General features: G+C 37.8%; 1 protein-coding gene across 5 annotated transcripts in view; it reads left to right on the forward strand.

The window, feature by feature from the left end:
* GAB1 (GRB2 associated binding protein 1) overlaps positions 1-19,441 on the forward strand; it is a 100,481-nt gene extending 81,040 nt beyond the window's left edge. For 3 of the 5 annotated variants that reach the window (XM_040581907.1, XM_040581872.1, XM_040581881.1), the window contains exons 7-11: positions 12,283-12,372; positions 14,612-14,705; positions 15,046-15,169; positions 18,116-18,238; positions 18,480-19,441. In XM_040581907.1, the coding sequence (XP_040437841.1) occupies positions 12,283-12,372; positions 14,612-14,705; positions 15,046-15,169; positions 18,116-18,238; positions 18,480-18,638 (590 nt within the window). In that variant the 3' untranslated portion in view covers positions 18,639-19,441. The remainder of the gene's footprint in view (positions 1-12,282; positions 12,373-14,611; positions 14,706-15,045; positions 15,170-18,115; positions 18,239-18,479) is intronic. The other 2 variants (XM_040581890.1, XM_040581899.1) reach the window with 1 other exon arrangement.
* Positions 19,442-22,437: the final 2,996 nt, after the last annotated feature.

Below are 22,437 nucleotides of genomic sequence, written 5' to 3' on the forward strand. Positions count from 1 at the left end.
TACTTAAGTGTTAGTGGCCACACGTGGCAGTCACGAAAGATGTTTAATGTGCATGTGGGCTATGAGGTTACCATATGTATTTTCCTTGGGATCCAAATGGGAGGAGGGAACTTCTAATTCAAGCCAGCTCTTACGATATGTTTGCTTTATCACAGGAGCTGGGTTCCATGCTTATATTGAAATTTGTATAAAATGTGGTAGGTGAAAATTTCCTTGCCTTCATAGAGTGTGGTAGGTTAAACAAAGTCATAAAGCAAAAGGAAAACTAGCTTTATGTGGAAATATTTTAAACTGCTGAATGTGTGGGAGATTACTGTTGAGTTTGAGGAAGCTGCAACAACTTCAATGACAAAATTGAAAAATCTCCAAATTTTAGATGGCCCCTTCAAAGCTGTCCAAAAAAAAAAAAGGTCTTGAATCTGGTGTGTACTGGATTTACTTTTCCTTAAAATAAGGATTATTTGGGTGACTGGTGTTCTTAAGAAACAAAGATATTGTGCTCTGTCCGTAAGAGATATTTGTATAGAGAATCGCTAATAAATAGCTTAGACTTTTCAGTTAACCTAAGGTGTTTCTATCAGCCAGCATATCAGAAATACAGGTAAATGTTTGAGGAACTTATTTCCATACTACACAGTTTTTCAGACAAGATAACTTTCTTGTAGAAGTGAGAACTAAAGAACAGTAGGTCAAATATCTGCACTATTTTGTATTCGAGTAAGCCCTGTTTTTAAAACTAAGTCCTTAAAAAAATCGGTATTTACATTGAGAATGGATGGCTTCATTTTGGGGAAAACTCGACGGCAAATATTCAGATGATCCAAAATATTCACTAACTAAACCTTTAAGTATATTTACCACGAAGTGAAAACAGCCTGTCATTAAGTGAAGTAGACAATACCATCATGGTATAGATGATCTTGGTGTGAAGTGGGAAGTACCACGTCTCATTCTGGCTGTCCATCTCCAGGAAACAGTGCATGGCCTTTTTCAAGACCTTGGCTCTCTGCTTGTGTCTTACTGTTTCCATGTTACCAGACAGTAGTTTTGTTTAGTTTTTAAGAAATACTGGCTAGTAACAGATTGATGAAAGACAATATTGGAAAATATTCTCAAAATAAACACTGAACTGCTTTAAAATATTTTCCCTGACTGGCCAGTTTGTGCATTTTACTGATAAACTGTTTGACCTTCAAAAGTAACAGATTTCTGTGTTGAAAAGCTGCTCACTTTAGCAGTGCAAAGCAGTCACACAGATGTCTGCTGGGGCAGCATTGCTGCTCTTGCATCTCTTGTCTTGAAACTGAATTAGTGTCTTAGATTCTAAAAGTGGCATGTAAGGCTCCTGCTTTGCTCCTATCCTCAAATGCTTTACAGCTAGAAAGGGCTTAGCTAACCTCAGGGAAAAGATATTTTTTTTTCCTCCTTTTTTAAGATGTACTAACATACCTCTTAATGAGTGTAGAGTGACTGGCTGGTTTTTTTTGCCTGTAGACTTTTAGCAGCTGTTATAGCTGTGAAATAATGAGATTATTTAATATAATTTAGAAGAGAGAGTAATTTTACAGTAAAACTGTCCCCAAAAGTAAGTATTGTATAGTAAAAGCTTAGGGGCCGAAAAAAAAAAATTGTGAAGATCTTGAGCTACAAAGAATGGTAGTGATTCTGATGTATCACTAAGGGTTTTTATCTTGGCAACATACACATGCACAGAGGCTCACTCAAATTTTATCAGGTGTGTTACTGTGAGTTTCCCATTGTTGTGAAAAGCAGATACGACACATCAGGATGGTAATATATTCCCATTTTAGTAGTTGAGTTCTCCATGCAAATAACTTCTTCCAGAGATACCTTTGGGGAAATAAAACTGCAGTTCCTTTTGTATTAAAATACAATAAAACTCCTGGGTTTGTGGATCATTACCTAACTAAAACGAGCGTGGAAAAGCAACACAGTAGAATACAAAGCACAGCTTTCAAGTTCCTGTAGCAACTTCTATTATCAGGTTGTTTCTGCTTATATAAATGTACTATAATGATCTTCTGCTACAAATAAGTGCATGGAAAGCATTAAGTTGGCTGTTATCCTCAGTAAAACTTAGCAAGACATAAAAAGGGAGTAAATGGTACACAAAATAGCTACCTCCTAGGCATTGCTTCTGTAATTTTAATATTTTTTTAAAATATGCAATTGGTTCAAGAGTTTCTGTTGAAAGACTACTGCTGCTTCTCTAAAAGATGGTATTACTGCTGAGATCAAGCGTGTTGGTGATAAGGCCTCTAGGTATATGAGGGCCCATCTCATGTTCTGTCTGAAGAAGCTGCTGTATCTTTTTTTTTTTCCCCATCCCCCCCCCCCCCCGCCCCCCCCATTAGATACAGATTGCTGAAAAAATAGTGTTTGCACTGCGTCCAAGTAACAATCCCTTTTTGGTAGCTGTCCCTGTTACTGAGAAGTATCACCATCACCTTTCATGTGAGCGTTAGCTCTAGCTCAGTAATGTTTCTGTGGGCCAGGGAAGTTCATGATAAAAATAAAAGTCAGTGATAAATAATGCGTTTGACAGAAAAATAATGCAGCAAAACTAGCACATAAAGAACACACTGCTTTTTGTTGTCATGCATATGCTTAGCATCTCTATTTTCTTCTGGTTTAAGGGTTTACTGCTTGCAGACAGTATACTTCGACAAGGGTAGAAAATGGAGGGCTCAGCGATGGCAGTGGCCATGCTGTTGCATACAGACTGCTGCTCTCCCCTCTGCTGTTCTGTTTTGTAAACCTGAGATGAAACAGATACTCTGTTACTTCTGATTCTGCTGTCTTTGAAGAGTAATGCATCAGGCAGCAAGGATCTGGCAGTCTGTCTATCGACAGTAGTGACTGTTATGTGTATGTCTCCACAGATCTGATATAAGCACATGACATTCTGGATAATTTATCAAGTTGTTAAAATTCTTCAGATTTGTAAGAGCAGGTACAGTTACATAGAAGTAGTGACTGTGACAGAGGACTGAGTCATGAAAAATCAATAACATGGGTAAACTAAATTCTGAGGGAGGGTACTTGCGCAGCCCACCTGTGGGAGCAGCCTGGGCCAGGAGCCATGGTGACCTATGGGATACCCTCTGTCTTTTTCCACCAGTTTCTAGAAGAACTTTGGTTTAGACCATGGGTTAAAAAATATTTTTTTTAAAAAAAAATAAATATATGGCATTGCGATTACGCTACATTTTCATGTAGTTTTATTTTTCTAGCTCACAGCTGCTTCTGTAAATGCGGGGAGCTTCCAGTATTTTCTGGAAGTCTTGAAAGTAATTTCAAAACACGGTGTTGGCTTCTTGCCCCAATACCTTGAATCAAAGCACTTTACTATTTCTTTAGAGAAGCATACCAAAAGGTAAGTGATATACTGCTTGGGACAAAATGGAGACTGTTTGGCAGGTGCTTTTCTGCATTCACTTGTAATTGAATGACAAAAATAATCTCTCTTTTAATTTGTTTGTGGTTGTTTGGGTTTTTTTTTCCCTCGGGTGCTATTTCTTTTATTTTAAAGAACCATTGTGTATATTGTATTTCTGCTTTTTCGCTGCTTTAGCTTGCCACAGTTGCATGTAGTCATGACGCTACATTGGAAGCATTATTGCTAGCAAAAGGCTTCAAGCAGAATAAATAATTGCATCCATCCGTGCAGTTGGGTCTTACTCTCTGAATCGGTGAAAGACTGACTGATTCTGCCACAGAGCGGTTATGTGACATTTGTTTTTACAGTCACATGTTCCTTCTTCAAAATGTGTTTATCCAAGAAGGAGTGGTAGATTTAAAGATGCTCAAATGCAGTGAGGTGAGGACTCGGATAGCTAAGACAGAAAAAACAGCCAGGTTTTCTTCTGCTCCACCTTGTACTTTCCCTGGGGCTCTGCAAAGTATCTGAATAGGGTTGTGATGTGAGGCAGTAGATCCTGTGTTCTCCATCCTGCTGACAGCCTGCAGGACTGTAGTGGACGTTTCGGCACTCCACAGGGACCACTGTCTAGCAAGACAGGTCCCAGGTGGCTGTGCTGTCAGCCCACAGGAAGTTTTTAAGGCCTGACAGAGGTCTGTGAGTCTAAGTGACCTCAGTCTTCAGTACAAATGTGACATAAGCCAGAGATCAAGGAAAGTGCATGGTCAAAAATAAAAGGGGATAGGATGTGAATTGTTTTTTATGGATCAGGAGGAAGCATTTGAGTGATGCAGCATTTGAGATGGGGGTGCTTGTCTTTGAGCCTCCTGCCCCGTGATTTCTTTCCATGAGTAGGAGGGTGGAGTTCGTGATCTTAAAGCAAGACTTTAAGACTAAAAACTAGAAAATAATAATAATGTAGAAATACTTGTTTAGGAGCTGTCCAGAAGGACTCCTTATAGCTACGTTACTTTTAGTATGTGTGTATATATCTCATCTGTGATGTTCAAAGGTCTTAAGAAATAAGTGCTTCCCATCTTGACTGAAAAAACTTATTGTTTCAATATCTGAATCAAACAGGTCGTTCAGTGATGGAATTGGTGATGGCAGAATTTGGAGTTTGATGTCCTACTTACTGTAACTTGGTAACTTCTCTTTTCTGAGGGGCAGCATGTCTCTGTCCCAAAATGGGTTCTGGAACCTTAAAAAGGTTCTGGAAAGAAATATATGAACCGTAGGCCTGTGGCTGAATTAAGAATTCATGACCATGATGGAATGAAAATAAAAAGTTAAATCTCATTCACTTGGCTATAGTGTAACACTGCCATTTTTAGAATGTTTTTGATTCATAGCACTTAAAAACAATTTACAAGAGAGTTCAGTTTAGCACAGATCCAAGTTCAGGGTCATGGGGAGCTGTGATAGAACAATGCATTGGAGATCACTAAGCAGATTGCTGACAGAGAGTGTAAAGATCTTGGGATTCACAGCTTACAACATGGTACTGGACTTTGCTCCATTTGTCCTGATTGTATTTGCCCAAATATTGTCAGAGTTTAATTGCATTCAAGATTATTTAAACAAATTTTCAGCCCTAGTTTTGGGTTGGTTTAGACAGATTATTTTGCTGGTAGTAAAAATAACCAATAGGTAGCGTAGTGCATCTTCATCTTTGTATTTTTTACGAAAGATTTATCTTTCAACAAAAATATATCAACATTTAGTATTACATACTTCCTGCAACTTGAGTCCATACAAATGCTTTTAAAAGAGGCTGCTGCTTGGCCCTGGTAATTTTCAGCCCAGCAAGTGGTAAATTAGGATTAGAGACAGTGAGTGATGCACACATTTCTTTTCATGCCAGCAAAATACCTCATTGCACCTTGAAAAACAAAAGACAATAAACAAAAGGAAACCAAGGTAGAGGAAAGATATTCTCACTGAGTCAGGAGTTGTGATTGTTTTAAAAACGTTAAAAATTTTATCTAGTTGTTTTTCTTGTAGATTTGTCTCATTTAAGGTGTTACAAGACATAATTTATGTGGTTATACCACAAATGCGTGGACCGCTTACAAAAATGTGGCTGTATCTTTGCCACGACTACTCATGAGCATCTCCCAAACAGATTAACTTCATAGAAAATTCCAATTTTCTTTCTTTAAGAGCGCAGGACCACTTTGAAGAGGTACTTGTGTACAGGGCTTTCATGTGGCAGTAAAGCATTTGCCATGTTCTGGCCCCTGTAGGACTCCCTGTGATGCTGCTAGATGACTGACATAATCACCTATTGTTGTAGTGTAGTATGATTCTGTAAAAATCCCAAGCAAAGTAGGCGGTAGTTAGGGAATTTAAGAACTCTTAATTAATCGTGAAGTTCCTAGTAAACAGTTCCCTTGTTAAATATTTACATGTTTGAGTGTCTGAGTTGGTCAGTGTGAACATACTGCATGTCCTGATACAGCAGGAGCACCGCACCATCCTGAAATAAAACTTCAGGAAAACAGTTAAGGCATTTGTGACAACAGGAGCTGACAATTCTTTTAAAATAATAGTAATTAGAAGCTGGCAGCACTGCAGTGTTCTACGCTATCATGGTTGTCTTGGGTATTCTTAAATAAAGGATCACTCATTTTCTCAGGCTTTAGGACAAGTAGGCATTGAAAAGTTTTGAATGGTGATTTTAATCAGCAGCAAGAACTGAACTGAAGATCTGGTTTCACAACAACTTTTCTGAACAGAAGTACTGTTTATTTTGCTTTTAAGAAATCCATGTGTTTAATCCTTCCATTTACTCTTGGAAGCTATACCTCCTGTTCATTCCATTTTGGAATTTAAAAAAATAAAATTTTTGGGGGTGTTGTGGTGCTTCCTCAGAGTTCTTAAGGCAGACTGAATACAAATTTATTGATTTTATTTTTTTCTGGTTTTTTTCCCCCACAAGCTCCAAAGACTCAGTTTAGCTGAAAACTATGTTTCCTCCATAGCTGTACTAAATCACTTCTACAAGGTTAGTTTTTACTTAATAGCTTTAAATGAATTTTATGCAGCTCCTTGATATGATAAATCAGTTCTTAACTTGCAGCTGTGACTTGTCTTATAAAACCTTGAAACAACAGGTAATTTCAGGTAAAGAATCCATTTGGATGGCTGCATTGCAGGTGCAAAGGAAGGTATGGTTTATTGTTTTAAAAAAATTTAAACATAGGAGCTTTCTGAAGACAAAACTGCAAGACTTGCTCTGACACTAACGGTAGAGATGGTGGTGTTGAATTCCAGAGATGCTAGGTAGAGCAGGAACAAGAGAACATGGATAATAAAACCCTATTTTTTTTTCTTCCTTACATACAATTTTTCTTTTCTTCTCCATGTGCTTAATGCCTTTTTAAGGAAACACAGGTTTTGATATACATATTGTCATGCTATTCCCTTGGCTTTTTAAAATAGACTTAATGTTAGGGTTGGGTTTTTTTTCCAGTGAGCAAGTTTTTTGGTTTTGGGGGGTGGCGGGGGGTGGTGAGTGTTTGGGGATTTTTTTTGGGGGGTGGTGTGGTTGTTTTTTAAAGGTGAGGTGCGGAGCGATCTCAAGTAGTATCCCTTGGCCTTTCATGAATCTTAGTGCCGCTTTAAACTACTAATCAATAAACACTCCAGAACACTGTCTTAGAACACTTTGCTATTGAATGCTTTTAGTTCATCATGCTTCAGAGGCTTTTAAAATACAGACATGTGGAGTTACTCACAAATTAGAGCAATCAAATAGTATTTGAATGGTTAATAGCTTTGGTATTCTCTGAATAGTTTTTATGGCATTTGGCAAATATTTTATGAATACCAGTGAACCTTAGCTGTCAGATGCAGTTGGACTTCTCTATAATCAGATATTTTTTCCAATTCACTCTTAATTTCTTGAGTGTTCAAAGTACCAGTGCTCTGAGAAAAGTGCTTTTGAGAAGATAAAGACACCTAAGAAAACTGGAGAGCCTCTCTTCAGGTGCTTTTTATATTTCATAATATTGAAAGAATAAGTTGATTTCAGTTTGGTTTTACTGTCCTAAAGAGACTATTTATCACCATCCATGTGGTATCACTGACCCAAACTAAGCATATTATTGATATTCCTGTTTGTTGCTGGATACCGGTATGGAAATAGATACGAATGTTGTATAACTAAATACATGTTTTTAATTAGAAGTACCTTGGCAGGAAATAGTCTTAATAAAAACAGAGATGAAAAAGCAAATGCAGGATATCTGTAGAGCTCTGTGCTGAAGACCGTGTACTTGGGAATCAGAGTTCATTGGGGTGAGGAAGAGAAGGAAAGGGGGAGTTTATTCTGCCGAATTGAAAACCAAATAATAAACCCTGTGGGAGTAAGGCCATGAGCTTCAGGCTTGTTTTTTAAAGGAAAAGCCTACCATGTTTCTGAGAACTGGAATTCTTGGACCTCAGTGCAAATTTCAGTTTCCTCTAATTACAGAGAAAATGGGGAAAGGTGCATATTTTTTAAAGGAAACAAAAACTGCTGTTGGTTATGTCTCTCAAAGTACTTTCATGGATGTGGGGCACTTACGTGGCTGTTTTTGCCTTTTGCTCTCCTCCTCCTATTCCAAGTAAAAGCACTGCTCTAGCATTCCTGTGTCTGATCTTCTTGTCCCATGAGGATTAGTCCTGTTGGCCAGGAAACAGCATTAACAGGTCATGCATTTCTTAAATTTTATGTCACGTTAGTAGATTTACCTTAGAAAACTTAAGCTGGTATTTAAGTAGAGCATTGCCCTCTTTCATGAGGATATTTGCAGTTTCCTGATGTAAAATCCTTTACCAGCAAGCCATGGAACAAGCAGCCAGTTGGAAAAGAAGCATTCTTAGAAATCTTGTCTAGTACTACTCCTTCAAGGCAATAGCCTGAAAACAAATGAGGCTCTACATTGAGTGGTTTACGTCCTCAAAACCAAAAATGTTTAAGACCCACTTACTCTGATGCAGGAATTTGCTCCAGTGGGGACCCCTTTTTTCCCCCCTAGCATTATATTCCAAGTGTTTTATGAAAAACAAAAAGAGAGAATGCATTAGCCAGTGGAAAAATCAAAAGGTTTTTCAGTTTAAACCGTTATTTGAAATGAAATCAAACATGTGAAATGGACTCTTCTCCTGATGACTTCTCAGACAAAGGCAGCATTGACACACACTGAAATGCCAGGAGCAGAATTCATGCTGTCTGAGTGCACTCTAATGCTAGATCCATAATTGCTTTTTCTGCTTGGCAGTTTTTACAAGCAGCCATTTGTTAGAAAAATAGACTTCATTAGTGATTTTTTCAGCTCAGAGTGCCCTTGTACAGTATTTGTCTGATAGAACGTGCAGAAGCTGAGCTTCTCCCTTTCCTGGCTGTAGCGCTTTGCATTTCACAGGTGGTGACTTGACTGAACAGTGAAAACATCTAATTTTCACTTCTTGTTTGGTTGGTTTCACTTGCCATAACTTATTTTGGTTTTTTTACCCCTTGGTAGGTTTACATCCAGTGGTGTTGCAATACAACTTACTTCCTTTTCGGGGGGGTGGGAGGGGGGAGAAATACATCTGAAAAAATATTATTTTTTTACCCAGCTTTCTCTTTCCCAGTACAGGTGTGTAAAATAAAAGTATTGTCTTATGTGAGTGCCTAAACTGAGGTAAATTTGGGCTTGTGAGCCTAAACCACAGGAAATGTGTTCCTCAGTATTGCTGGCACTGGAACACTGTGTGGAGCCAGGCTTTCCAGAGACCTACTGTCCTTCCACCTTCACTAAGCTGATCTGAAGAACAGCCCTATGACACTTCACCTTTAGTGATTATTTCTGAATAGAAAAGATCTTGGAAACCAGTCTGCTGTACAGGTGTAAGGCGCGTTCTCCATATTATATTCAGCTTATCGCTTCTCGGAGGGGCTAGGACGTGCCCTCCGTGAAAATTAGTGAAGTTACCTGGGAGCAGCGCCAGAAATTTCAGTCACAATTCTTAGAGATACAAAGTTCTAAAACCATATATATATATATATATATATATTTCTTTTCACAGATCTGGCTTAAGATAGTGACAGAACTGTTGATTTTTATATGAAGAATGGCATTTTAAAAATTTCTAATGGATTTATTAAAAATATGTCTTTTGAGGGAGTAATGGACATCATTAAGGGCTTTCTGTGCCCTAGCTCATATTACTTTATCTTCTTAAATGGGCAAAAACAGGGTGGAGGAATTTTGCACTGCGGACACAAACAAATAACCTCAGCTTTGTGATCGCGCTCCCTCCTCCCCCTTTCCTTTGGCTGGTGTCAGGTCTTTTCTGTTGCACAGTATAAGCTCCTCAGCAGAGATTAGGCCTTGTAGTTTTTGTTTTGTAGGGAGTGGGGAAAAACAAACCTGCACAAACATTTTAATTCTCTGTGACGTATTAAACTAGAGGAATTGCATTATCCTGGCCAGTTGGTAGCAGCAAGCTGTTTTGCCACCAGATTTATTTAGGTTGAACAGTTTTTCAGCAGCAAGAGATGAAAGCTCACAGAGTTTATTTTATGCTGGAACATTTTGTATGTTCTTGGCTGATGCAGAAGAGAAATATTATAGGGACCTGTACTTATTTATATAGCTCTTCTGAAAGTCTCAGAATGGTTTATAAGTGCTAAATGAAGTATGAGGCACACAGTTACATAATAGCCACTTTTTACAAATGGGGATAATCATAGCTTAGGAAGGTTAGCTGCACAAGACCACGTAGCATCGTTAACAGAGTAGAAATAATGAGTCACAGCCCTGAGTTCCTTGCACTTGTCTTCTGTATGATGGGTTTTAGGCACTTCAGCCTATGTTTGGCTATAAGAGCAGAGAGGTTATAAAGCACACACTAGTTAAATAACGTCATTAACCCTGTTACCTCTACCAGATTTCTCACTGTACTTAGAATCTTGCTCATATGTCAGTGCATTGATTGGCATTTTAAATTTAGTTGTATTGAGCCAAATTTCTTTTAAATCAGATCGTAAAACTGTGGAACACAAAGTTAATTTCATTAGGTAGTAATATTCAGTATCAAATTGTTCTTAATAAAAGGTGTTTGAATTCGAACTTCTACAGTTGTTCAATTGATTTTAAGGTCTTGGTCTTTTTATATAGGCAAGCTTTTATTATAGAGTTGTAGGCAAGGTACTTAAGAATATCAAATCATCTCAGAGTGAGCTATGCCAGCATCTTTGGGTCATGCTTTTGACTTGGCTCCAGTCAACAGCATAGTTTACAGAAATGTTTTGTATAGCGCTTCGCAATCTGGGTCTTTGGTCAGCATTGCCCAACTGCTTGGCCTTTTCATTGGCACTTCAGCCATTTAAGGGAGCATCTGATTTTGAAATTGGAAAAGAACCATCTGTGTGAAAGTAGCACTACTAGTAAATAAATAAATTTTGTCTTAACTGCATGGCCTCTCAGAAGCACTGCATAGAAGTTAAGATACAGTATAAAACCTTCCTGTTTACCTTTCTTGTTCTTACTTGATTATTCCCAATACTTCAGCGATAACAGTAATAGAGCACTTCATATGCAAAACCCTTGGGGCAGAGATTTGCAAACTTCTGGTGTTTGTTGCCAAGTTTATTTTTTACAAAGCATTCTCACTCATTGCCGGTTGTACCAGCCCACAGCTGAGTCTGTACCAGTCCTTTTCCACTTTGTGCTGTAGGGCAACTTTCTAACGTAATCAGGCTTAAACTTTTTTAATTTGGTTTATTGTAAAGGTTTACTTTTCATACGGCTTCTTGGTGTACCACTTGAAGGCACTCGCCTTTTCTAATATTAACACTTTGTCAGATAGACTTTCACGGAAGGTTAGAATTGTTAAGTGTTATTGATCATACTTATTTAAAATAGACAGTGTGATGAAGCACAGAGTTTGGTCAAGTTGGCTGAGAACTTCCTTGCTGGGAGAGGGGTTACGTTACTGCCTGTAGGGAGCTTAGTGACTCTAATGTTCTCTTAGTTTGTACTCTTCACCTTGTTACCAGATTAAAGTGTTGCGTTGCATGATAGAATAATATAGGGGAATGTTATGCTAATAACATGATAGCATATGATAGCATAATAGATCGGGGAATGATTAGTGCGTCTACTGCACTTGTATATGGGAATATGCAATAATAAAAAACGTTTAGAGAATGTAATGTTATGACAGGGTCGTTTCCGGTGGAGTTTGGGTTGTGCCATGGTGAGGGGACAGTGTGCAGGCTGGGAGCTTGGAAAGAAAGTCTCTCTGTGTCTGCAAGATTGGAGAGGTGGTTTTGGTACAGACAGATGTAGACCTCTAGGGAACAAGATTAACAAATACAAAAAGATTCTTGGGGCTTCTTGAGTGGGAGATGCGCACTGGATAGGAGACCTCCCAAGAGTATCACTATTTCCAAAGTAATGTTGTGACTAAAGAGGATTTAATTTCTTTGAGGGTACCTCAGCTTGCATCTGAAACATGACTATTCTCCTGTCATGCTAGATAGTCCTCAAATATGTATTTTTTTTTGTGTAATTCAACTTGAAACCAGTTAACAGTTACAGTATTTGTTGATGCACTTCTTAGCCTTTTTGTACACCTTTTATGCCTGCCTCCGACAAATTACTCGCATGCGGTGTTTTCTTTGTTTCTGGTTTGGTGCTTAAGCCCTTAGTGTGAGACTTAACTAGACTGTGAAACTCCTTCAGCAGCTTGCTTATGCTTGTGGCGCTAACCTTTCCGCAGGGGGTCATGCTGTTTATTTACAAAATTCCATTTTCCAGTTACAAATAGAATATTATTAAGAGAGTCTTCTTTTTACCAATTAGGTCAAAGTCCTAAAATTTTAAGACCTAAACCACATGGTTTAGAGCGAACTGATTCACAAACCATAGGTGACTTTACTACAAGAAGAAAGGGTATGTACTTTAGCACTGTATGTATATGGAGCTTTATAAAAATAAGTAAAACAAAAATTAAGAAAACTGTTACTCTAGAATAACTTTAACTCTTGTATAGTCTTTTTACTTCTGTTATAATCTAAGATCATGGGTGCATTTTCCTTGCCAAGTAAAAAGTTTCCTGTATAAGGAATTAAAGTCTTGAAGGCTTGAACAGCGCATGGAAACATTTCCTTGACATTAACATGGGTTCTGATCCCTTAAGTTGTAGCTGTTCTTATTTTGGATTTACTTTTTGACTGTTTATTTAGAAGCAAGTATATATGACTTACCTGTAAGTTGCTTGAAATAACTTTTGTTAGTCAATAACCTGAAATCACAGTTTACTTGGGTCTCCTACTGTTGGCTAAACACTGAAATAAAGCAAAATATTTATCTTCTGACCATTTACTAGTACAGAGATTTATTTATCCATCTTAAAGAGCATTGCAATTAGTCTGATGGGCTTTACTGAAGGTGCCAAGTTGGTGCCTTACATAGTCGCAAGAAATAGAGGAGATTACGATTAACGTTAAAAATCTCACAGAAATGTCAATGATCATTACTTTTGGTTGTTAAAGCCCATTGCAACTGGATGAAATATCCCTGCTATCCTCAGTGGGCTTTGGACAAATTTCTGACAAAGTCCTGACAATTTCTGCTGCAGCAGTACGTTGCCCACCGTTCATACTTGCCAGGTAGTCTAAGGACTTTCTAGAGGACTTGAGCCAAGCTGATCACTGTTGTGTCACTCATGCTTTAGTATCATCTTGCCTACGTCAACTTCGGTTCTGCCAGTCCTATCTCATATGATACTTTATATCTTGAGATAGATGAGTTGTAGTTCCTCTTCTGAGTCTGTGGTGACAGCTTTTTATGAGCAAGTGAGTTAAAGCGGCAGAATTACTGGAGTAGGCTTGATATGCCTTGAGTGTGTAATTTATGACTTCTTAACAGAGAAAAGGAGAAAACTGGGATACTAAAGACTGATAGTTACCCAGAAAATTTGGATTGGGAGTCTTTAAGTTCAATATATGATAGCTGACTTTTCTATAAACTCAATCTGAAGTGTGAATATAATGAAAGTATGATGACTACAGTTCTGCTTTTTCCTTGTGAGACAACCACACTGATTAAGCAGCTGATTTCTGTCAGTTCCTCATGTGGTCACTTATGAGAGCTCTTGCTCTTCGTGAACTCTAGTGCTACATGCCTGGCATTTGGTCATGGTAAATCTGCTAACGGGCAGCAAACTGCTGGGGGAGGTGTGTAGAGGGGAGGAGAGGAGAGGAAAGGGTGTTGTTATAATGGCATTGCATTTCATTTTCTAAAAACAGTTTTGGGGAGGATGAAGTTGAGATTCGAACTGTGACAGCAGTTTGATGGTGTGATTTTTATTATTTTTTTTTTTTAATTCCCCTCCCCCCCCCCCCCCCCCCCCCCCAACTCCTTTTATTCTTTGGGGTTTTTTTCTAACATTTAGGAGGAGTGAAACATACAAGCTGGAGGGAGGGACAATGTGTTTGGCACTAATACTCTTATTTGTGGTTCTGTTCTGAAAATTGAATTTAAAAATGGCACCTTTTCTAGAACAATGTTAGCCGTCATTAATGGCACATTGCTACTCTGCCTGTCTATTGGTAAGCACTGAAGCCAGGCAGACACCTCTTGGAATTGAAGCTGGGTGTTGGCTCATCTCTCTCTCTTTTGCAAACTTAGTCTTAGCTGCAGATTCTGCCCACACTTTGAGCTGTGAAATCGGTAAAGGCACATGTATGCAGTGAGGGCAGAGTCTGCATAATAATAATAATTGTCTGTGGGCAAGAAAAGTACTCAGAGGTGGCTCTGCTGAAACAGGCCATCAATCCTGTCCTGGGCTTGTCAGTTCAACAAGTCACTGTGGCAAAGACAGAACATGATGCTGCCATTTTCAGAGTCTCTTTTCAAAACAGAGTTACTACATACAAATATATCTTGCAAAATTCTTAAATTGTGCAGCATTTTTCTAATTTATGTTGCTTGTTCAGTACCTGGAAAGATTAAAAATATAAGTTAATATAACTTGGTTTTCTGAGAACTGAACAGTGTCTCCTTTTCCTAACTAGTATTTACTATTTAAAAATAGTATTTATTTTTTTTACTTAGGCTTTGAAAAGCTATTACATTTAAGTTTGTTGAAGTATGTTCTGTGCTTTAAGATTATCTGTTTCTCACATAGCAAAACCAGCTCCACTAGAAATAAAACCTCTGCCTGAATGGGAAGAATTACAAGCCCCAGTTAGATCTCCTATCACCAGAAGCTTTGCACGAGAGTAAGTTTCTTAGCTTTTCCTCATTTGGATTAATTGTTTTTGTTGAGTGTTAATAAATGTGTGTACGTCTGTATTATATTTTTACCCTGTGTAATACAAATTAAGGTTCCTTTGGAAGTGTGTGTGTGTGTATGCTCATGGAATTGAATTGAAACAAAATGTGTCCATATGACTCTTTATTTTGTAATATTAAATATAAAGGACTGTGTACAATCAAAAAATGTGACACTCTAGTAAACATGAATGAAAATTTCAGCTCTAATATGCTTATTTTTGTTGTTTACCGGGAGGTTTAAGATATTAGAGATGTATTGTTTGTAAAATAATTCCTGGTAATTAGCTCCTCCAGGTTTCCCATGTCTCCCAGACCGGATTCAGTTCATAGCACAACTTCCAGCAGTGATTCGCACGACAGTGAAGAGAATTATGTATCCATGAATCCAAATCAGTCCACTGAAGACCCAGTATGTAAAATCTACGTCTTAACTACTGTCTTCCTGTGCAGTCCTTACTTTTAAATCATGCAAACACAGATCCTTCCACTCAACATCACTCCCTACTTCTAGATCAATATAGTAATAAAAAAATCTCCATAGAAAAATTGTAATTTTGGTAAGATTTCACTGAAGAAGTTAAGAGCATAACCATATATAAAGAGAATGGTTAGTATACATATTGTACAAAACAGTTCAATACATGACCTTTTTTTTTCCCACCCTCTTACCTAGGAACTGTCTCCTTTTTGTAATTGCTTGGGCTATGCACCAGTTCAGTATTGTGCCATCAAGGGAAACAAACTGTCTTAGGACCTCTGAGCCGTGCTTAAAAGCCTTTATTAAAAGGACGTCTTCCAAGAAATGTGGAAGGAACAGGGAGGATGTGAGGCCAGAAGGATTGATATTTGTTGTTCACATTCTATATAGACTGAGCTATGTGTATTTTTACTAGGCTTCTTTCAAAAAAAGAGGTTAGAAGGAATCTTTATGTACTGAATATCTGTATTTTGTTCTCATTTAGCAGAGAATTTTCTCAAATGATAAAGTTTCAGATATTCAGCTTGCAGTTCAGTAAGTGAAGAGCTAGTTAGGAAAAGTTAATGATGTGTGCTGTGGTTTTTGTTTGGTTGGGCTGGAAGGCGAGAGGGAAGAAGAAGAAGCCATAATAATATTTTAAAGTAAGAGAGCAGCAGTAGACCTAGGCCGAGACTAAAACGTGGTCCAGAGTAGCCGTAAGGCACTAGAGGAAAACCTGTATCTTGAGCTCAGCTTTTTGTTCAGTATAGTTTAATTTATTCACCCCATTTTCACAGCTTGGGTTCTCAGTAGGTAATACAGCAGCATTTTTCATCTTTAAAGCATTATGAAAGACCTTCTTTGGAGAGGGCCTTTATAGCACCTTTATTGTTCTGTTTGTTTGTCTGCCTTCTTATGTGGCATGTGCTAGCCCATTTCACTACACCCTGGACTCTCCTCTCGCAGTGCTGCTTGCTTCCTCATCTCCTGTTGCTCTGGATGCCCTCTCCCTGATCTCCTCCAGTCTCCCTCCCCTCCAGCTCACTATTGCTGCCTCTGGATACTGCCTCACTTTCCCCGAGCGAGGCCCTCCTGCTACTTCTCTGCTGCGGCAGCTCTGGCTGGGTGCAAGCTCACGAGCCTGCAGAGCACCTTGGCCTGTGCCTTGTCCGATGTCTGACCTGCCCGCAGTGCAGGCGTGCTTCCCAGGGGAAGTGGGCTTCAGCAGGGGGGAGCTGGTGATGTAAAAACTTAGACCCTCTCTTGCAAGAGGCATTGGTAAGTAATCGGTCATGTCCCATTTTACAGATGCAAGAAACATCCCATTTTACACAAAGGTTTAGAATCGCCTCTGCCCAGGCTTCTCCCTGCAGCAGAATCACAGTTCAAATTGGGGATTTCTGTTGATTCTTACAATGCCATTTCAGGGGTTTAACTTCTGTGCCAAGACAGTCTTAATTAATATTACAGCTCATATGGCCTGTCATTAAAATCTTCTGTTTGCTTGCACTGTTCATTCTTTAAGGTTGTGTTACAGATTTCCTTTAATTTTCATTTACGTATCTTTAAAGTTTCTGTTTCCTAATGCGTATGTTCTGCCTCTCTGTTTGGTTTGAAATAACAGATATTTTTTTTTGTTTAAAGAGCAATAGCTTTTTTAATTTGTGCTGGAAACATTGATACAGAACCTGATTTTTGTATGTTAAATATGCAGAAATTTGTTTGGAGAATTTGGACAACAGAAATTAACTTTGTCTTGGTTGTTTGTGTTTGTCCTTGTTTCCACTTAATATTAAATGAGTTTGACAATACAGATATAATGGCTAACTTCAATTTAAAAAGCCCAGCCCATTAAGCTTTAACCCATAAAGTATTTTGTTTCCTAGAGAACCTGAATGTTCCCAGATATCTCAAGCCCTTTGTTTTAAAATGTGCCAATTACAGCTGTTTTGGAAATTGTTCCAACTGCGTCTTAGAAAGGAGACCATGCTTTTTCATCCTTTTCTGTCATCGGCTTCGACGTACCTTGTTTGGACATGTCATACTTCTGTTTTATTTAATAAAATCAGTACTATTCTAGTTTTTCTTTCAAGTTGCTGTCAGCCTTACCCTTCTGTCTTTCCTTCTGCCTTCCTCTTCATTTTTTGCTGACTGCTGCCCTCTGTCTTCCTTTTTTTTTTTCTTTATCTTTTAGAGAAGAGTCCTTCTATTGTACTGTTCCTATAACACCTGTTAAGAGGGAGGGATCAGGCTGGGAGAGGAGAGAGGAGGTGAGGTTGTAAAAGTCTGGGCTAATTGAAATTTAGGTATATACAATGCAACTTCAGTTTAAGCAGCCCTACACAATCTTCTGAACTTTTAATCTTTTGGTCTTATCAGTTGAATAGTACTTCTTGATTTTCAGCTTAACCACAATGGCTTTTGAATGAAATGTAAAGTTTCATTTGAAGTTTTGCCACTATTGTAAGGCTGGAATACTTGTAAGGTATTTAAGAGCAATTCAAAGAAATAAAAAATTTTCTTATTATGTAATGTTAAATTTAAGGTGTAACAACTTCACTTAAAAAGAACAAACCACACTCTGTTCTTTTCTCATTACATGAAAGGGACATTAGGTGGAAGGTACAGATTGGTTTGGTGGCAACCTTAAATTTGGGGGGGTGGGGGTGGTTTTGGGTTTTTTCCCACTGTTGGATTTTGACTCTGTCCCGGTTTTGACTTAGCATATATCACCTTGTTAGACAATGTCAGTACAATTTGCGTGGGTTAACTGATTGCAAGAGCTGTCAGCCAGTTCTTTAACCTTTAGTATTTTGGCAGTTTATAATAAGCTTATTTGATAGTGTGGACCATTAACACATACCTTTGTAGCTGAAGTTATTTGTGTTATAATTTCAGAATTTGTTCGGAAGCAACAGTCTTGACGGAGGAAGCAGCCCTATGGTAAAACCTAAAGGAGATAAGCAAGTAGAATATTTAGATCTGGACCTGGATTCGGGAAAATCTACCCCACCTCGTAAGGTAAGCAGTTCTTCAACACTTGCATTTCTGCAATCAAGAGTTTAACATTTCTTCACAAGCAGTTGCGGGGAAAGAGAACCTCCAGCAAGATCGTCTTAACTAATTTGTCAAATGGTCAGTCGGAGAGCCTATGTTGGACCTTTCAGAGAAACATGTGCTTGTTCTATATTTGTTTGGGACATCTACTTACTTTTTGTTGTTAGTGGAAAACTTAACGTTAATTATCCCTTGCCTTTCCCAGAAAAAGAGCAGTGGTTCAGGCAGCAGCGTGGCAGATGAAAGAGTTGACTACGTTGTGGTTGACCAGCAGAAAACACTAGCACTGAAGAGCACACGAGAGGCATGGACTGATGGGAGACAGTCTACAGAATCCGAAACACCTACGAAAAGTGTGAAATGAAAATACTGCTTTTTCTTCAAAGAACAGAAAGGAATGAATTTTGAAGCATTACAGAACCACAATGGCAGTGCTGTTCGACTGTACAGTACCTGATTTACTGGTGTGTGAATAGGTTCTTGACCGAATAGGATGGAAGCCAAAGGACGCTTTGAATCTGTCAAAGGATTTTTAAGATCGTAAATTGGCTCTGTGGTCTCTGGAAAAATTGCAACCTGTAAATAGCATGTAAAGTATCACTTAGCTTTCAGAAAACCTTTTTGTTCTGTAGTTAACACATTTGTAGTATTACCATGTTTATGCACTTTTTCAGTTACAATGTTGGTTCAGGTATTCCCAGTTAGTGTACCGTAATGCCTGATTCATCTGGAGAATTTTTTTTTCCCCTTACACTACTATTCCTTACAATTTTAGGGTAATTAAGCTACATGTAGATACGGAAATTAATATTTGAACTTCATTTTAACAACTTAAAATTGATTTTGCAGAAATACTTTCACAATTGAATAATCTACTTGAAATGCCAAGAGATGACGGTTAGTTACATACTTGTTTATATTTAATACACGCAGGATTATTTGGAAGTCTACAGGTTACCTTCCTAACAAAAATTGCTGTGAGTTAATAATAATGAACTGTACTGGGTTTTAGACCTACAATCCTGGCTTATATGTTAGTTTTTAGTGGTGGAACTTCTATTGTATTTTATTGATGACAGTGTTTTGTGTTCAATGGGTGAAGATTCTGCAGGGTGGGATCTTACACTTTTAAAGACTGAATAATTAAATGTCAAGTAAGCCTGCAAACCACTGATGGCATGCAGTAATATTGTGATCTCACACTTATTAACAAGAAATAACCTTTATATTATTTACAGAAGGTAGAGTATATAAATCAGGTACGTACCAAGCACTATTGTGCTAATACACTGATCAGGTTTAGACAATGAGCTTTAGTTTTGTACTATTTAGAAGTTCTAATGTCAGTTTTCAGTTCAAGATTAATGGGACAGTGTGACATTCACTGTTTGTAGTACTAGCAAAATACTGTGATTTTGAATTAGACATTAATTCAAATGGAAATACTATGTTTTGACACCATTGTGCCCTTCTTATGATCTCTATTTTACTTTAATCTCCTGCTTGGCCTTATATTTAAATCCCTATGCAACTGATATTTTATATCTCTGTTTTTAAAAATTAGATAATATACTTAAATGATCCCCTTGTAAACCACTTGTTGCTCCTTCCTGGTACAGGATTTTAAGCTCTGTATACTGTGATCCTTTATTTTACTATGCCAGTTCCAAATAATAATCTGCCTTGGTTTAGAAACATTTTTTGTTATTTGGAAGAAGATAGATTTCTTTAAATACGTGAACGAGTTAGGTCTAGATAGAAAACTTACTAACACTTTTTTTTTTTACAAAAAAAACTTACCCTCAAGTAAGCAGTTGGTTTTATTTTCCTGCCCAATTGTTTTGGTTTGTCCAGGTCATGTAAAAGTTGAGCATCGAGCTGTGTTGTTTTCTGGCATGTTGGCCTTAGTACTGTGCCTAATCTACCATTGGTTGTTTCTTTCCCCTCACAGCCACAATCTACGGTATGTGAATTATCTTATTCTTAAAAAAGGTTCTTTTTAAATTAGTAATATTTTGATGCTTTGAATGTTCATTTTGAAAAAAGAAACTAAACACAATGCATTTTGAGGTGAATTTTAAATAAATCAAGTTGTTCGGTTTTGATGTGTAAACTCTGTCCTGTGAAACAGCAAACCAATGTCAATGCATCTTTGAAGGTGCCTAGATACCAACCACACTTCTTCGAAATTGTAGATTACCTCTTAGTACCTCTCTCAAAAAAAAAGAAAAAGAAAAAGAAAGTACAGCTAAAAGAATTTTCAAAATGAATCTCTGATTTAAAACCAAGCAGCTAAATAATACCAAGCAGCTAAATAATCTGCACTCTGTCTTCTGTGAGCCAGAAGATGTTATGTGAGCCAGGGGACATTGATGGTGCAATCAGAAGTAGCTCAGATCCATAAAGATTCTGGAGCTACAGCTCAACTCTGCTTTGATGGTCCTCCTATCAAATAATAAACTTTTCTTTGCAGATGCTAGAGTCGAAGCACCCATAGGCATGGCAAGTACTTGTAACTGATATAATGATAGTTTAGTTATAGGATGCTGGCTTTAAGCATTTCGTTAGTGCAATGATACTGCGCAGTGCATCTCCACTGCTGAGATGCCTGTAATTCATTAACACATGTGGTTTGATAATCACTTTGCTGTTTACTCCTACATAATTGTTTTGGTGCTTGCCACTGGGGAGAAGAATCCATACTGTGGACACCTACACTCATGCATGCACCCAAGGAGCAAGGTGATCTTGGAATATTTCAAACTTGTGTTTCTTTATTCTCTCAGTAGATGGGAGAAATTGAAGAAGTTTTGGAAGGGCTGCTCATCTTCTCACTACCCCTAACCCATCTGTCCTTGAAATGCTTACCAACTATGCAACTATGTATTATTTTTAAAACATTTGTAATTGAGCAGAGATACTTAAATTTAGTTATCTGTACTATTTTTTCAGGTGTTGTGAGCACCTCTGATAGTGAACTGTAAATGCCTAAAAGAATCAGTTTCCTAGACTGGCCTCTCTTGTTGAGCTAGTGATAACCAGGTGGCTTTGCTCTAAGTTTGCTGATATCAGTCCTTGGTTTACAGATTACACTTACTCTTTCTTCACTTTAAGTTTGGCAGCATTCACAGTGTTTAATCGTTATTATGATTGAGAATCCACTCTTAATTTCTAGAACTTTTCCCTTTTTTTTGTTAAGGAAAACAGCTGTTTGCAGCAGGTGTGGACAATACAATGTTTTCTAAGTAATAGGCTAAAACTTCTCTTTAATTGGATTTCTAAGCAGTTTTCTCAGCCTAATTCCAGTAATACATTTTCTCTACTTACATGTTGTCCAAAGTGTGTTCAGAATCAGAGCCATGATACTCACTCTGGATGATACGTCTCATTTTCACCTATAAAGCTAAAGTGGGACTTCATGCTGCAGATCTGAGCTCTTGGATAGTCTAAGGATGTGAGTATTAAATTGAAAATGTGAATTCTAAAATTGTAGGTGGTGGAAGGCAAGCTAGATTGATGTTAGCCTTGTGTAACTTTCAGTTACTAGCTTTGTGAGGACATTCTAGTTAAGAGAGTTGGGTGCTGGTGGAAACTCCAGCAGATAGCAGTGCAGAAGTAATTTGAGAGTGGTGGTTGTCAAGTGTTCTTTTTCAAACAGGTGAGTTTGTTCTATTTTCACTAAAACCAGTTGTGGATATAGTTTTCATTGGTGTATGTCATAAACAAATCTTTTAAAACTGCAAATATACGTACATGTGTAATAGGTCTTTTTACAAATATGTAGAATCTTGCTCACAAAAATCAAAAGAAGAGCTCAGTGCCTTGTGCACTAAGATTAACTCTAAAGATGGTTTGATATCATTTCATGCTATAATCTGAACAACATGTTATCTGGTAAGTACCAATCGCCACACTTTTACACACTGTGACATAATCACTATTACCTTGTGAACTGCAGGTGGAAACACAGCTGTTCTGTTTTGCTAAAGATTTGTAGAGTGACATTGAAAAAGATTAAAAGGTAAAAATGTGATCATTAGCTTTTTTTACTTTACCGAGATTTGTATTTATGTAAAAAAAGAAATATTAACAATACCTTCACGTATGGTAGTTGTGACATAGTGCCACACATAGGGTGTACAGATGAATTACAACGTGCTGGT

The sequence above is a fragment of the Falco naumanni genome, chromosome 1 (assembly GCF_017639655.2).
Source record: "Falco naumanni isolate bFalNau1 chromosome 1, bFalNau1.pat, whole genome shotgun sequence".
NCBI classification, from domain to species: domain Eukaryota; kingdom Metazoa; phylum Chordata; class Aves; order Falconiformes; family Falconidae; genus Falco; species Falco naumanni.